Below are 15769 nucleotides of genomic sequence, written 5' to 3'. Positions count from 1 at the left end.
GGATCTCCCGCTGACATCGCTGGATCGGCGTGTGTGACGCCGATCCAGCGATGTCTTCACTGGTAACCAGGGTAAACATCGGGTTACTAAGCGCAGGGCCGCGCTTAGTAACCCGATGTTTACCAGCATAAACGTAAAAAAAACAAACACTACATACTTACATTCCGTGTCTTTCCACCGGCGCTGTGCTTCCCTGCACTGGCTGTGAGCGCCGGCCAGCCGGAAAGCACAGCGGTGTCGTCACCGCTCTGCTTTCCGGCTGACCGGCGCTGACAATGCAGAGGAAAGCAGAGCGCCGGAGGACAGACACGGAAGGTAAGTATGTAGTGTTTGTTTTTTTTACGTTTACGCTAATAACCAGGGTAAACATCGGGTTACTAAGCGCGGCCCTGCGCTTAGTAACCCGATGTTTACCCTGGTTACCAGGGGACTTCGGGATCGTTGGTCGCTGGAGAGCTGTCTGTGTGACAGCTCTCCAGCGACCAAACAGCGACGCTGCAGCGATCGACATCGTTGTCGGTATCGCTGCAGCGTCGCTTAGTGTGACGGTACCCTAACTCTTCAGGTTATGAAAACTTTGTCACAAGTGATTCTTAATGATATCCAAATGTCGTCACATGTGATTGCTCAAAGGAAATGACATACTATTCATTGTATCTGGACCCGTGGAAACGTGAACAACGCGAAACGGCCGTCGTCCTGTCTCTCTTGCCTGCATAACCTGCACTTGTCCTACCCGAACCACTTTGTCCTTGTAACTCGTTGAGAAATAAAGCACTAAGGATATTTATCACAAACATCTGAAGTGTTGCTGCTATTTTTCTTCTCCATGGGACTCATTCCTATGTTAGCTTACTGACTGAGCACTCCTCCCTTCACAATGTGGTTTTTAATTACATCTAATCACACTTAGTTCCGGCCAACCCATATGTAGGCTTTACTGACAGAGGTGTCCAGATTCACCCAGGCATACAGACATTAGCCTTCGGTAAGTGTTCACATTTGGACAGGGAGGTCAGGGACCCATCAGATTAATGAGACCACCTTGACAATGGTTCATGGGCTCACACTATTTGGCCAAATTCTGTGCAAAGCATCTCTCAAATATTTTTCCTAATGTTCAAAAGCCATTTTGCTATTCATATTTCATATTGGACATGCTTTGGCACGATAGAGTGCAACCTTTTCTTGTATATAATATATGGAGATAGCTGCTCCTGGTATGCATCTACTCACACTAGTTTGGATGTGCCAGTCATTTTTCTGTCACAACACAAAACTAGGGCAGTCCCTATAGGAGAAAAACACAAGAATTATACTGTATTTTCACATACTATCTATTCCTGACACTGGAGTGGCTTATAAACTCACGAAGTATATAGTTTGAAGTTTGGGATCTGCCAATATGTGGCTGGTTTTCTGACTGTTTTGGATAACCTGATACATGATTTTAGTTTTTTTTTGTCTAGTGTCGCTTGAATATAGGTCAATATTAAATAGTCTCCTGATGAGTCGCCTTTGGAGAGGACGATGAAGCCCGTAGAAATGAGAGGCTTGTAGAGTGAGTGTGTATACGACCTCACCCTATATACTGAACTGTAGGGTACATGTTTTTTCTATTAGTCACCTACTGACTAATCTTCAGGGGGTAAATTATGGGTATAGTTTTACATTTGGAATGAATAAAGTTCAGTTTTATCCTTTTTTTCAGCAAACATGAGGAATGACAAGAGACAACCCACTTAAGAAAATTCAATTTTGGTTAAAACTATTCCAACATTATGAACATAAAAAAGGCTTCTCCCCTATGTGACGTCTCTGATGTTTATTAACATTTGATTTCCAAGTAAAATATTTTCCACATTAAGAAAATAAAAAAGGCTTCTCCTCTGTGTGACTGCTCTGATGTCTAACAAGAAGCGCTTTCCGGTTAAAACATTTCCCACATTCTGAACAGGAAAAAAGCTTCTTCCCTATGTGAGTTCTATGGTGCCTAACCAAATATGATTTCCGGTTAAAACATTTCCCACATTCTTAACAGAAAAAGGGTTTCTCCCTTGTGTGAGTTATCTGGTGACTAACCAAATATGATTTCCGGTTAAAACATTTCCCACATTCTGAACACGAAAAAGGCTTCTCCCCTGTGTGTTTTCTCTTGTGACTAACAAGATTAAATTTCCAGTTAAAACATTTCTCACATTCTGAACAGGAAAAAGGCTTCTCCCCTGTGTGAGTTCTCTGGTGATTAACAAGACTCCTTTTGTAGGTAAAACATTTCCCACATTCTGAACATAAATAAGGCTTCTCTCCTGTGTGAATTATTTGGTGTCTAACAAGCTGCCATTTATGGTTAAAACATTTCCCACATTCTGAACATGAAAATGACTTCTTTGCTTTAGGAACAGTGTGTTTCTTAATGACTCTTTTGTGACTTTGATTTTCCTTAGTAGTCAGTAATGAATCAGAAGATGGGACCTGTTTCATAGGATCAGATGATAGATCTTTGCTGTGAATGGATGATGATATATCTGGAGTATTGGCATTCACTTCAGTTGTATCTTGTAGGATCTCAAGATCATCAGATTTAAAAATTGAAGATGTCAGCTGTCTCTCTAATCTCCTGGTATAGTCATCTGCTAAGAGAAAAAAAACAATTATTTTTAATAAAAATATCCTTGAGGTTTACTTTTTGAACATTTCTACTTAAACGGTCCATAAAATGGCATGCTATGTAAAAAAAAACTTTAATTATTTAACAAGACAATGACAGTTCACAATCTAATAGAAAACCTTGTTGGATGAGCCAGTAGTGTGTGGTGTTCAACCGTTTGTTCATTCTGCCTCCCAAATATCGGATAAAAAGGAACCAATCAATAATATGTAGGCGAAAATAATACCAATTCTCATCTCACAAAAAACAAGTCCCCACTCAGGTCCATCATCTGTCAATGGAAAAACAGAGATTCCCACACTATTAGTGGCTTAAAGGCTGTTGAAAAGTAACAGAGTTTCTATAAACCAATCGAGCAAAATCCGCTCTCACTTCTGAGTCTTGCAGTGTGCTCAAACAACATTTAGGATCCCTGTATTTAGCAATATTATAGTGAGAAGAATCCATTTAATTTGCGGTGTGTGTCTCCTGGAGCACAATCTGGGCACTATGTGCTGGGTAATAAAATGGCAAATGTGTAACCTTCACTCTCCAACATCCACTGCGTGTTAATTTCCGGAAAGTGGCTGTGGAGTCAAAATATTAAGTACACCTACATTCATGGTCAAAATTGTTGGTACCCCTCGTTTAATGACAGAAAAACCCACAATGGTCACAGAAATAACTTGAATCTGACAAAAGTAATAATAAATCAAAACTCTATGAAAATGAACAAATGAAAGTCAGACATTGCTTTTTAACCATGCTTCCACAGAATGAAAAAAAAAAAATAAAACTCATGAAACAGGCCTGGACAGAAATGATGGTAACTTAACCGCTTCGTGACTGCCAACAGTAGATAAACGTCGGCGCTGGCAGGGCTTTGTGCAGCGCCGACGTTTTTCTATGGTCGGCGTTTTTGTGCTCATCGGGACTCCCACGTACCTTATAACAAGGGGATTCCGGCGCACAACACTTCCTGTGAATCCCGACCTCATCGAGACCTGGTTGGTTCAGGTCCTGATGACGTCAGCATCACACCAGTCAATAAGACAAATCACTAGGAATGTTTGTTGTAGCAACGAACTTTCCCGGTTGATCTGCCTCATAAAACCGCTTTTACTCCTCAGATCTCCTGTCAGTGAGAGATTAGAGGAGAAACAGTGTTACAAGTGCAGCTGTGTCAGTCAGCAATCTTGTTATAAAGTAAAAAAAGAAAACCTAAAGCAGGATAGGGTTAGTGCTATAGTTAGGGTTAGTGTTGGGGCTAAAGTTAGGGTTACTGTTAGGGTTAGGAATATTGTTAGGCTAAAGTTGGGTTTACTGTTAGGGTTACTGTTAGGCTAAAGTTAGGGTAACTGTTAGGGTTAGGGTTGCTATTAGGCTAAAGTTACGGTTACTGTTAGGTTAAAGTGAAGGTTACGGTTACGCTAAAGTTAGAGTTAGGGTTTATTCTAAAGTTAGGGTAGGCTAAAGAATTAGGCTTTTCTCAATTGTCTCCCCAATAATTTGGTCACCTCAGTCTAGTCAAGTCAGTCAGTCACGTCAGAGTTTTCTATTTCCAGAAAAAAAAAAAACGAGTAAAATGGTCCGTCAGTATTATAGTGCAGAGGAGGCTTATGCACTTTTATGTTCTGACAGTGAAGAAAGTGCAGTGCCAGATGGCGATGTGGATTTCGAGTGCTTTAGTAGCAGCGACAGTGATAGCTCAGATATGAGCAGTGATTCTGGTCCATCCTCACACACAAGGACCAGTACAACAAGAAGGACAAATAGCGCTTCTGGAGAAATGTCTCCAACTCAGGGAACAATGCCCAGTACTAGCGCTGTCCCTAGTGCTCGTGAATTGGCGCACACCAATGTCCAAGGGGCTTTGCCTCTTGATGTAGCATTTCCCAGATGGGAGGCTTCGGATTCGGCTACTCCATTCATCCCTAATTTTAATGCCATTCCTGGTATAAATGTGGAGGTGGAAAATTTTGGACCAATTAATTTTTTTAATTTGTTTCTGACAGATAACTTGCTAGAGCATATTAGCCTACAAACAAATTTATGTGTGTCCCAATTCATCAGCCAGAATCCACGATCCTATTATGCTAGGTCAAATTTATGGACACCAACTAATGTTCTAGAAATGAAAACATATTTAAGACTTACATTCGCTATGGGGCTTGTTAAAAACAAAAAAAGCATTCGGTCCTATTGGTCTAACGCCCTGTTCAAGGCACCCCAATGTTTTCTGCCATTCTTCCTAGGACCCATTATGAAATGTTTATGAGATTTTGGCATTTTAACGACAAGAGTCAATGCCTGCCCAGAAATGCCCCAGAACATGACAGACTATTCACAATCAGACCCATCATCAAAGACTTGACAGAAAAGTTCTTAAAGCTCTACACCCCAACAGAAGACATTTCCATTGATGAAAACATTTCCCTTGTAAAATTCAAAGGACGACTGCACCTCAAGCAATTTATTCCTTCTAAGAGGGCAAGGTTCGGAATAAAGCTCTATAAAATGTGCGAGAGTTCAACCGGTTACACATCAGCTTTTCGCATTTATGAGGGGAAAGATAGCCAACTAAACCCACCAGGATGCCCTACTTATCTCTGGACATCTGGAAAAATCGTTTGGGAGCTGATAACTCCATTTTTACAAAAAGGCTACAATCTGTATGTTGACAACTACTACATCGGCATACCCCTATTTAAAAGTGTGGTTGAACATAACATGGGGGCTTGTGGGACCATTCTCAAAAAATGTCCAGGGTTTCCTTAATCATTGGTCAACGAAAAGTTCAGAAAGGGGCAGTCAGGGGCTTTACACAATGGAGAACTGCTTGCCCTTAACCCTCCGTCACATACAATATTCGGACTAACGAGTTCACATACAATGTGCCTGTCAGGCGCCTGCTGGAAAAATACCTATAATATCTAATGTTTGCCATTTCAGTGCTCTAAAAGTGATCAGTGACCTTCATAGGGATGTAATAAAAGAGACTACACATAATCAGTTGCAAAAAAAAAAAACATTTAACATAAAACTAATAACTATGAAATACAAACTTTTCAAAACTCCCGCCAAATAGTCCCCAGTTCGACTCTCTCAAAAAAATGTACAAAGAAAATTTTTGAACACAAACTTAATTTTAAGGTACCTTAAGTACTATTAAAAACATATTCAATTAGAAGTAGATGCTGAGGTTTCCCCAGAAAAGTCACACTTGCAGAGCAAATAGCAAGAATTACACACCATTTTTGCATGTGTCAGGCAAATTGCTTTATGACATTTGAGACATTCATAATTTGAAAGCCTTCTGGTTCCGCTTTCCGTTTGGCAGGTGGTGCATCTCCTTCTTTTGTGAGGTGGTGCAGATGGTGACTTTTCACCATCATCTTCTGGGCGGAACCTTTTGAGCTGAACTTGAAGGCGAGAGGGGATACCGATTGTTTTCACGCTTCTCCTGCGTAGCTCTCCAAGTACTAGTTCATGGGCCAATTTTTTCAGATACAATCGTCTACGGAGTGGTTCAAGCTTGTTTTCAAGATAAATTACTTGTGAATTTATACCACCCAAATTCAACATAGCAAAAAATATGACCATTGGCCAGCGTTTGATGTTTCTGCTGACGTTGAAAGTGGAGCACATCTGATCTGCTGTATCCACACCCCCTTTGGTGGCATTGTAAAATGTAATTATCTCCAGTTTTTTTTCTGCCCCAGTCCCAGGATCGATGGCAGCATCATCATGAAGTGTTGATAGAAGAAGTACGATTTTTTTGGCATGTGGTACATAGGAAACTAAAGCCTTTCCATTATGGAATGCAAACATACTGCTGTACTGTTGTCTCTCTTTCACACTTACAAACTGTGGCGGCAATTCCCTTTTGTTTTTTCTTACAGTTCCCACATATGACAGCTTCTGAATTTTCAGATAATCAATCAGATCACAACTTGTAAACCAATTGTCAGCTGTAATATTGCGACCCGATCCAAATAAGGGTTCAGCCAGTCTTTTTACAACATCAATGGGTTTGTTGCTCACACAGTAAGGACCTTCTGGTTGTTTTCCTGCATAAACTTCCAGGTTGTAAGTGTAGGTCTTACTGGCATCAACAAGGGCATAAATTTTTATTCCATATTTGTTTGGCTTTGATGGAATATATTGACGAAAGGCACATCTACCACGAAAACCAGGGAGCATTTCGTCAATAGTGAGATTCTCTCCAGGGTAATAACTTTGTTTACAGTTTACAACAAATCTTTGAAATATATCACGAATTGGAGCAAGTCGGTCATGTGTTTTGCGTTCGGTTCGGGTAGTTCTGTCGTCAAACCGAAGGCAACGAATTAGAATCTTGAATCTGTTTATGGACATAACAAGGCTAAATTTTTCAACTCCATCCCCATCTTTACCCCAAAGTTCCTCCAAACTTTGTCTATTTGCCCTATAAGCTCCTGCAAGGTACAGTAATCCAAAAAAAGCACGCAGTTCTATTTCATCTGTGGGCTTGATGGTTCTGTTGCAGATGTACTTGTCCTTTATAATGTCTATATATTGGTTGGTATATGTGACAATAGAGTCCAGAATGTCATCTGTAAATATACTGTTCCAGCATTCAACTGCAGTTTTTGCATTACGTGCAGTTCCTATTACTGCAGGAAGGTGAGTAATAATGTTTAAAGGTTCCCTACGTTTTTTTCTGGAATGGCTTCTTGTTCCATTTAGTATTTTTATCTTTTCCAATATAATATGATCCAACTTCTTCATCCTCACCACTGTCACCATCTTGCTCTGTTTCAGAATCCAGGACACATTCTTCCACCTCATCATGAGAATCAATCTCACTTTCCTCTCCTAAATCCTCATTCAGTGTGAGGTCTCTATCATCTAACAGCATGTTTGTTACTTCCTCAACATCAAGTTGTTTGGATAAATTGTACATTTTCCTCTCCATTTCAGCAGATAATCTGAAGCAAGAGAAGGAATATGTTAGGGAACTACTGTATATGCCTGAGCAGCACACTTTCTTTTATAAAATCTCCCTTATTTCTATGAAATATCCTCACATTTTGTGCTATACATTCATAAAACAAGCTAAATAAACTATTGTGATGAATAAAAACATAAAATACCAACCTTACTGAATGTGACGTATTCACATACAATGAGCCTGAGAGATCTGTGCAGCTATATCCTCTCCCCTGAAGCTCTGAAATCCAACTGTGATATCAGGTTTCACAGACCTTCAAGAGACAGGAGACTACCTGGAGGGAGGGGGTTTCCTCACAATCTGGTGAGGAAGGAGAAATGAAAGTAAAAGAGAAGTGCCTGTCAGATCAGTTGTATGTGACGGAGGGTTAAGTATAAGTATAAAAAATGTATTTTTATCCTGAGCTTGATCCACATAGATGCCACGAGGGCCACTGCAGACCAACAGGGATCCACTACTCCAAAACCTGTGTCTGCCATTGACTACAACAAATATATGGGGAGTGTGGACCTTGCAGATCAGGTTCTACAGCCATACCAGGTATCAAGAAAGTAATATACCTGGTATAAAAAGTTAGTTTTATTTGTTTCAGGTGGCCTCATATAATTCTTATGTGTTATACAAAAAGCCGGAAATGCAGATACTTTCCTTCATTATTGGGAAAAGGTAAATGAAAATCTTGTTTTTGGAAATGTTGTCCCCGCCAATCCTTTAGAATCTCAAGATGTCAGAAGACTCACTGAGCGACATTTTATTGCCCTCATTCCAGCAACTGAAGCAAGAAAGAACCCCAGAGAAGATGTCGTGTATGTTCCAAGAGAGGAACATGATAGGAGGCATGATACTCGCTATTATTGCCCACAATGCCCATCATTGCCAGCCTTATGCCTCCATGACTGATTTAAATCTTCCACACAGAACCACGTTTTTTAACTGTTTTGACATTCAAGCATTTGGTTTATTTAGTGACAGACACATTTGAGTAGAGCTGACTTAACAATTTCCGGGTGTAGGTGGGGGGATGTCTCCAGAGACAAAAGCTGGGCACAATATATTGGGCACTACAATGACATTTTTGCAGTTTTTGCTGTAAAACTTCCACTACATGTTTCTGGAAATCATCCATGTTGTGAAAATGGTCACTATATCCATAGATGAATTCACAGAGGGGTGTCATTTCCAAAATGGTGTCACTTCAGGGGGAATTCTGTTGTTCTGGCACTTAGCAGCTCTCCAAAGTTCCATAACAGCAGAATACCCCCTGAAGTGACCCCATTTTGGAAATAACACCCCTCTGGGAATTGGAAATGACACCCCTCTGCAAATTTATCTATAGGTGTAGTGACATTTACCTATCTACCTATTTTCCAATGTAAAATCTATCTAGGGTTAAAAACATTTTAGTGGTAAAAATTAATTACCACTGCCCAATGGTGTAATTTTCTATGGATCAGCTGTGGTGTCAGTATGCTCACTGCACCTCTAGAAGAATTCATTCAGGGAAGAATTTTGTAAAATGCAGTCACTTTTGGGGGTTTGTACTATTCTGGCACCTCAGGGGCTCTGAAAAAGTGACATGTCACCCACAAACAATTCTGGCAAAATCTGCTCTCCAACATGGTGCTCCTTCCCTTCCGAGCTCTGCCATGCGTCCAAACAGTGGTTAACCCCCACATATGGGGTGTCAGCATACTAAGGACAATTTGCACAACAACTTTGGGAGTCCAATTTCTCCTGTTACCTTTTGAAAAAAAAAATGGGGGCAAAAAGATAATTTTTGTGGAAAAAATATGATTTTTACTTTCACGGCTCTACGTAATTAAATTCTGTGAAGCACTTGGGGGTTCAAAGTTCTCACCACACATCTAGATAAGTTCCTGGGGGTCTATTTTCCAAAATGCGGTCACTTTTTGTGGGTTTCCACTATTTAGACACATCCGGGGCTCTGACAATGTGACATATCACTCCCAAACAATTCCAGCAAAATCTGCTCTCCAATATGGCGCACCTTCCCTTCCGAGCTCTGCCGTGCGCCCAAACAGTGGTTTACCCCCACATATGGGGTATCGGCGTGCTCAGGTGAAATTGCACAACAAATTGCATGGAGCAATATCTCCTTTTACCCTTATGAAAATGCAAAATATGGAGCTAAAAAGATTTGAGAAAATGTTATAAAATTCTGTGAAGCACCTGTGGGTTTAAGGTGCTTTATACACATCCAGATAAGTTCCTAAGGGGTCTAGTTTCCAAAATGGTGTCATTTGTTGGGTGTTTCCACTGTTTAGGCACATCAGGGGCTCTCCAAACGTGACATGGCAACCGCTAATTATTCCAGCATATTTACAATCAAATAAGCAAATGGCGCTCCTTCCCTTCCGAGCTCTGTCATGTACCCAAACAGTAGATTTCCCCCACATATGCGGTATCCGCGTGCTCAGGCGAAATTGCAAAACAAAGCGTATAGTCCATTTTCTCCTGTTACCCTTGTGAAAGTAAAAAAAATTAGGTCTAAAGGAAAATGTTTGTGAAAAAAAGTAAATGCTTATTTTTTCCTTCCACATTCTATTCATTCCTGTGAAGCACCTGAAGAATTAACTAACTTCTTGAATGGAATGTGGTTTTGAGCTCCTTGAGGGGTGCAGTCAGTTTTTAGAATGGTGTCACTTTTGGGTATTTTCTGTCATATTGACCCCCTAAGCTCACTACAAATGTGATGAGGTCCCTAAAAAAATGGTTTTGTAAATTTTGTTGTAAAATGAGAAATCGCTGGTCAACTTTGAACCCTTATAACTTCCTAACAAAAAAAAATTGTTTCCAAAATTGTGCTGATATAAAGTAGACATGAGGGAAATGTTATTTATTAGTTACTTAGTGTGATATGACTGATTTAAGAGCATAATAATTTAAATTTAGAAAATTGCAAAATTTTCAACATTTTCGCCAAATTTCCATTTTTCTAACAATTAAACGCAAGTCATAGTAGGGAAATTTTACCACCATCATAAAGTACAATATGTCACAAGAAAACAATCTCAGAATCACCAGGATTCATTGAAGCGTTAATATGACCTCATAAAGTGACACTGGTCAGAAGGCAAAAACAGGCTCTGGTGCGAAATATTTTGCTGTACAACCTTTTGAGGCAATCACTGCAATCAAACGATTCCTGTAACTGCCAATGAGACTTCTGCACCTCTCGACAGGTATTTTGTTCCACTCCTCAAGAGCAAACTGCTTCAGTTGTCTCGTGTCTGAAGCTCTTTCCAAAGATGCTCAATAGGATTTAGGTCAGGGCTCATAGAGGGCCACTTCAGAATAGTCCAATGTTTTCCTCTTAGCCATTCTTGGGTCATTATCCTGTTGCAAGATCCATGACCTGCGACTGAGATCAAGCTTTCTGACACTGGGCAGCACATTTCTCCCTAGAATCCCTTGATAGTCTTGAGATTTCATTGTACCCTGCACAGATTCTAGACACCATGTGCCAGATGCAGCAAAGCAGCCCCAGAACATAACAGAGCCTCCTCCATGTTTCACAGTAGGGACAGTGTTTTTCTTGACTTGCTTCATTTTTCTGTCTGTGAACATAGAGCTGATGTGCCTTGCCAAAAAGTTTCATTTTTGTCTCATCTGTCCATAGGACATTCTCCCAGAAGCATTGTGGCTTGTCAACATGTAGTTTGGCAAATTCCAGTCTGGCTTTTTTATAATTTTTTTTTTCAACAATGTTGTCCTCCTTGGTCGTCTCCCATGAAGTCCACTTTGGCTCATACAAGGACAGATGGTGCGATCTGACACTGATGTTCCTTGAGATTGAAGTTCACCTTTAATCTGTTTAGATCTTTTTCTGGGCTCTTTTGTTACCATTCGTATTATCCATCTCTTTAATTTGCCATCAATTTTCCTCCTGCGGCCACATCCAGGGAGGTTGGCTACAGTCTCATAGATCTTACATTTCTGAATATGTGCAACTGTAGTCACAGGACATCAAGCTGCATGGAGATGGTCTTATAACTTTTACCTTTAACATGTTTGTCTATAATTTTCTTACTAATCTCCTGAGACAACTCTTTCCATCACTTCCTCTGGTCCATGTTGAGTGTGATACACACCATGTCACCAAACAGCACAGTGAGTTTCTGTAGCCCTATATACAGGCCACTCACTGATTCTAAGACTGTAGACCCCTTTGATGCTAGTTAATGGACACACTGCGATTTAACATGTCCCTTTTATCACATTACTTTCAGGAGGTACCATCATTTCTGTCCAGGCCTATTTCATTAGTTTTTTTTTTAATTCTGTGGAAGAATGGTTGAAAAGGAATGTCTGACTTTCATTTGTTTGTTTTCATACATTTTTTATTTCTCATTACTTTAGTCAGATTCAAGTTATTTATGTCACTATTGTGGATTTTTCTGTCATTAAACTAGGGGTACCAACACATATGTATAGATTATAACCCTCAGTGAATTCATTTATAAAATGGAATCACTTTATGAGGATTTCAACTATTCTGGTTTTCTGTCATTTAGTCATATTAGGGTTTCTTCATATGGTTCATCCAATCTCATCTGGGATCTGTTCCTGCTGTCCAGCTGGAGTAATCTGCTCCCTACTTCAGCCAACTGGAAAGTACCACACCCTACTAAAGCTCAAAGCACATGGCCAGAATCTGCCAGAAACAGCGTTGTTCTCCTCTGGTTCAGTCCTGTGTGCTCAGCTTGCGGCTTGTGTATTTGTTTCCTGTTGTGACCGTGGCCCGTTTACTGACTAATCTTGTGTCTTCTGATCCTGTATTCTGTCCTTCTGGTTCTGACCCAGCTACCTGACTATCCTACTTGCCATCTAATACCACAGAGTAGCAGGTAATACCATGGTGCAAGCCTAGGGGTCCCAGTGTAAGTCCAGATCCATGTAATGGTGTTAAAGGGCGATGAGCAAGGCAATCCTTGGGATCTGGAAAGCAGAGAAGATAGTGCCAAGCATGTTCATGGTGGAGATCTTTTGAGCTGCCAGTTGACCACGAACAGTGCTCCCAATACATTGTGTCTGCAAACTATTCCAGCTAGATCTGCATTCAAACAGCTAAATGGCGCTCCTTCCCTTCTGAACACTGCCATGTGCCAGAGAGTAGTGTACAATCGTATGTAGGGTACACACAGTGTACCAAAATATTATGCAAATTGGATTTAAGTGTCATAAAGATTTCTTTCGTTTTTCAAATAAACTCATGGATGGTATTGTGTCTCAGGATCAATGGATCACTGAAATCAATTTTAAACACATGTGATAATTAGTTTTCCAGGTGATTCTAATTAATGGAAAACCACTTAAAAATGATATTCCACATTATTAAGCAGGCCATAGTTTTCAAGTAACATGGGAAAGAAAAAGGATCTCTCTGCTGCCGAAAAGCATCAAATAGTGTAATGCCTTGGTCAAGGGATGAAAACATTAGATATTTCTCGAAAACATAAGTGTGATCATCGTACTGTTAAGAGATTTGTGGCTGAATCTGAGCACAGACATGTTTGTGCTGATAAAGGCAAAATGAGGAAGGGACCAAATTCATTCTTTACATACAGATAATTTTGGGCCGTGTGTATTTAGTCCTGTCTATTACCTGGAGATGTGAGGGGCTGGGGAACCTCCATTATGACGTTCTTGTACAGATCTCTGTGTCCTTCTAAATACTCCCACTCCTCCATGGAGAAATAGACAGCGACATCCTGACACCTTATAGGAACCTGACACATGCAATGATACCGTCATCCCCCGATCCTTCATAGTGTTACTGTATAATGTCCCAGCATTCCCAGCAGTGTCACCTCTCCAGTCAGCAGCTCAATCATCTTGTAGATGAGTTCTAGGATTTTCTGGTCATTGATGTCCTCATGGATCAGGGGGTGAGGTGGAGGCCCCGTGATTGGGCTCAGGGGTCTTCCCCATTCCTCAGACACAGGGTCCTGACAGCGATCACTAGAGGTCTTCTTCACCACTGTGTAATCCTGGTAATGGAGAGACACATTAATAAATCTCACTACAGACATTTCCAGAGTCCTCACCTCTCCAGTTCTGTCCATCTGTTATTCCCATAGATAAGAATGATGTAATGTGACGTCATCAGAATCTCTCACCTCTCCAGTAAGCCGGAAGAGGATCTCTAGGGTGAGGTGTAATATCCTCTCCGCCATCTTGTCTCTGTCCATATCCATCTTTGATGGGTAAATCAGGAAAATTTTCTTTTGTAGAAGATCTTCACTGAGAGGATCCGATATTGTAGAGACCTGAATGAGAAGATGAGCCGATGTAACATCATAAGAATCCTGTGTAATAATACAATTACTGGAGATAATAAGGGAAACATATGAGGAGATTTATTATGTTACAGTATTTAGTTTCCTTCTTTACATCTACTAATAAATACAATATATTTAGGCCACAGACAACAAGCAGTTTCTTCCTCGGAGTCGGCAGCTGAATACGTTTCTCATAGACTCATCTTCCATAACGCTAATTCTCGTCTCATTTACCGACCCTGGAATCGGCATTAGCAATACTGCAGGAGATATTCATTACACGCGACATGAGAAATAACTACTTTGTGGACAAATCTGAACTCATCATCTTTCCTCCATCCCACAAATCTTCCTTACTTGACCTATCAATCGCAGTCAATGACATCATGCTTTCCCCTGTACCCGAAGTCCGCTGCCTCGGAGTAACTTTCGACTCTGCCCTGTCCTTCAAACCACACGTCCAAGCTCTTTCCACCTCCTGTCGCCTCCAGCTCAAAAATATCTCCAGGATTCGTCCTTTCCTCAACCCCCAATCTACTAAAATGCTTGTGCACGCCCTCATCATTTCCCGCCTTGACTACTGCAACATCCTTTTCTGTGGCCTCCCTGCTAACACCCTTGCACCTCTCCAGTCCATCCTTAACTCTGCTGCCCGACTAATCCATCTCTCTCCTCGCTACTCCTCCGCTTCCCCCCTCTGCAAATCTCTTTACTGGCTCCCATTCCCTCAGCGTATCCAGTTCAAATTGCTAATACTGACCTACAAAGCCATCCACAACCTGTCTCCTCCATATATCTCTGAACTAATCTCTCGATATCTTCCCTCACGTGACCTCCGGTCCTCCCAAGACCTCCTTCTCTCCTCCACACTTATTCGCTCCTCATCCAATCGCCTCCAAGACTTCTCCCGAATATCCCCGATCCTCTGGAACTCTCTGCCCCAACACGTCCGACTATCAACCACAGTCGGATCCTTCAGACGGAACCTGAAAACTCATCTCTTCAGGAAAGCCTACAGCCTGCACTGACACCGCTGCTGCCTCATCACCAACGAAGCTACCGCCTCACCAACACCGGAGCTACCGCCTCACCAACACCGGAGCTACCGCCTCACCAACACCGGAGCTCCTGCAACCCTCAACCTACTGTCTCCTTCCCCATAATCCTGTAGAATGTAAGCCCGCAAGGGCAGGGTCCTCGCCCCTCTGTATCAGTCCGTCATTGTTAGTTTGTTTACTGTATGTGATATTTGTAACTTGTATGTAACCCCTTCTCATGTACAGCACCATGGAATCAATGGTGCTATATAAATAAATAATAATAATAATAATAATATGATGAGGACGACATCTTCATCTTCTACTACGGCTCTAGAGACAGATTTGGCCAGAGCCGGTCACTGACTCCATCACCCCCGGCCTCTATATGAAGGTTTCCCGTCTTCCCCGCACTGTAATCTTCTATCACGTTAGATCTCAGCTCTGATTCACACACAGAAGTTTGTTTATAGCCTAGGAAGGGGGTAATACCCATGGAGCTTCCCAGGCTAGTAATATCAGCTCACAACTGTATACTTAGCCTTAGCAAAGGCTATGCAAATTGTTGCAGGTTGATATTAATAGCGTAGGAAGGTGCCATGGATACTGCGCCCCCAGGCTAAAAATATAAAAGGCACATATCTAAGATGCACCAATTCTGGCACTTAGCCTCTCTCTTCCCACTTGCCCTTTAGTGGATATCGCTGAAATTGTGATGATGGGAAGGAGAGGGTGACAATACCACACCCCACCGAGCCCTGTCGATTCATAGGCATTAGTGATGAGT

The 15769-nt window shown here is 41.3% G+C and overlaps 1 protein-coding gene across 1 annotated transcript in view; it reads right to left on the bottom strand.

Moving 5' to 3' along the window:
- Window positions 1–1810: 1810 nt before the first annotated feature.
- Window positions 1811–15769, bottom strand: part of LOC138662835 (oocyte zinc finger protein XlCOF8.4-like) — a 37930-nt gene continuing 23971 nt past the window's right edge. Inside the window, exons 2-5 of the mRNA XM_069748809.1 lie at window positions 13784–13933; window positions 13475–13654; window positions 13270–13393; window positions 1811–2633 (exon numbers count right to left, since the gene is read on the bottom strand). Of these exons, the coding sequence (XP_069604910.1) occupies window positions 2035–2633; window positions 13270–13393; window positions 13475–13654; window positions 13784–13933 (1053 nt within the window). The 3' untranslated portion in view covers window positions 1811–2034. The remainder of the gene's footprint in view (window positions 2634–13269; window positions 13394–13474; window positions 13655–13783; window positions 13934–15769) is intronic.

Source organism: Ranitomeya imitator, chromosome 2, assembly GCF_032444005.1.
Source record: "Ranitomeya imitator isolate aRanImi1 chromosome 2, aRanImi1.pri, whole genome shotgun sequence".
NCBI lineage: Eukaryota > Metazoa > Chordata > Amphibia > Anura > Dendrobatidae > Ranitomeya > Ranitomeya imitator.
The sequence above is the reverse complement of the archived record's forward strand: the minus strand, read 5'-3'. Positions and strand labels throughout refer to the sequence as shown.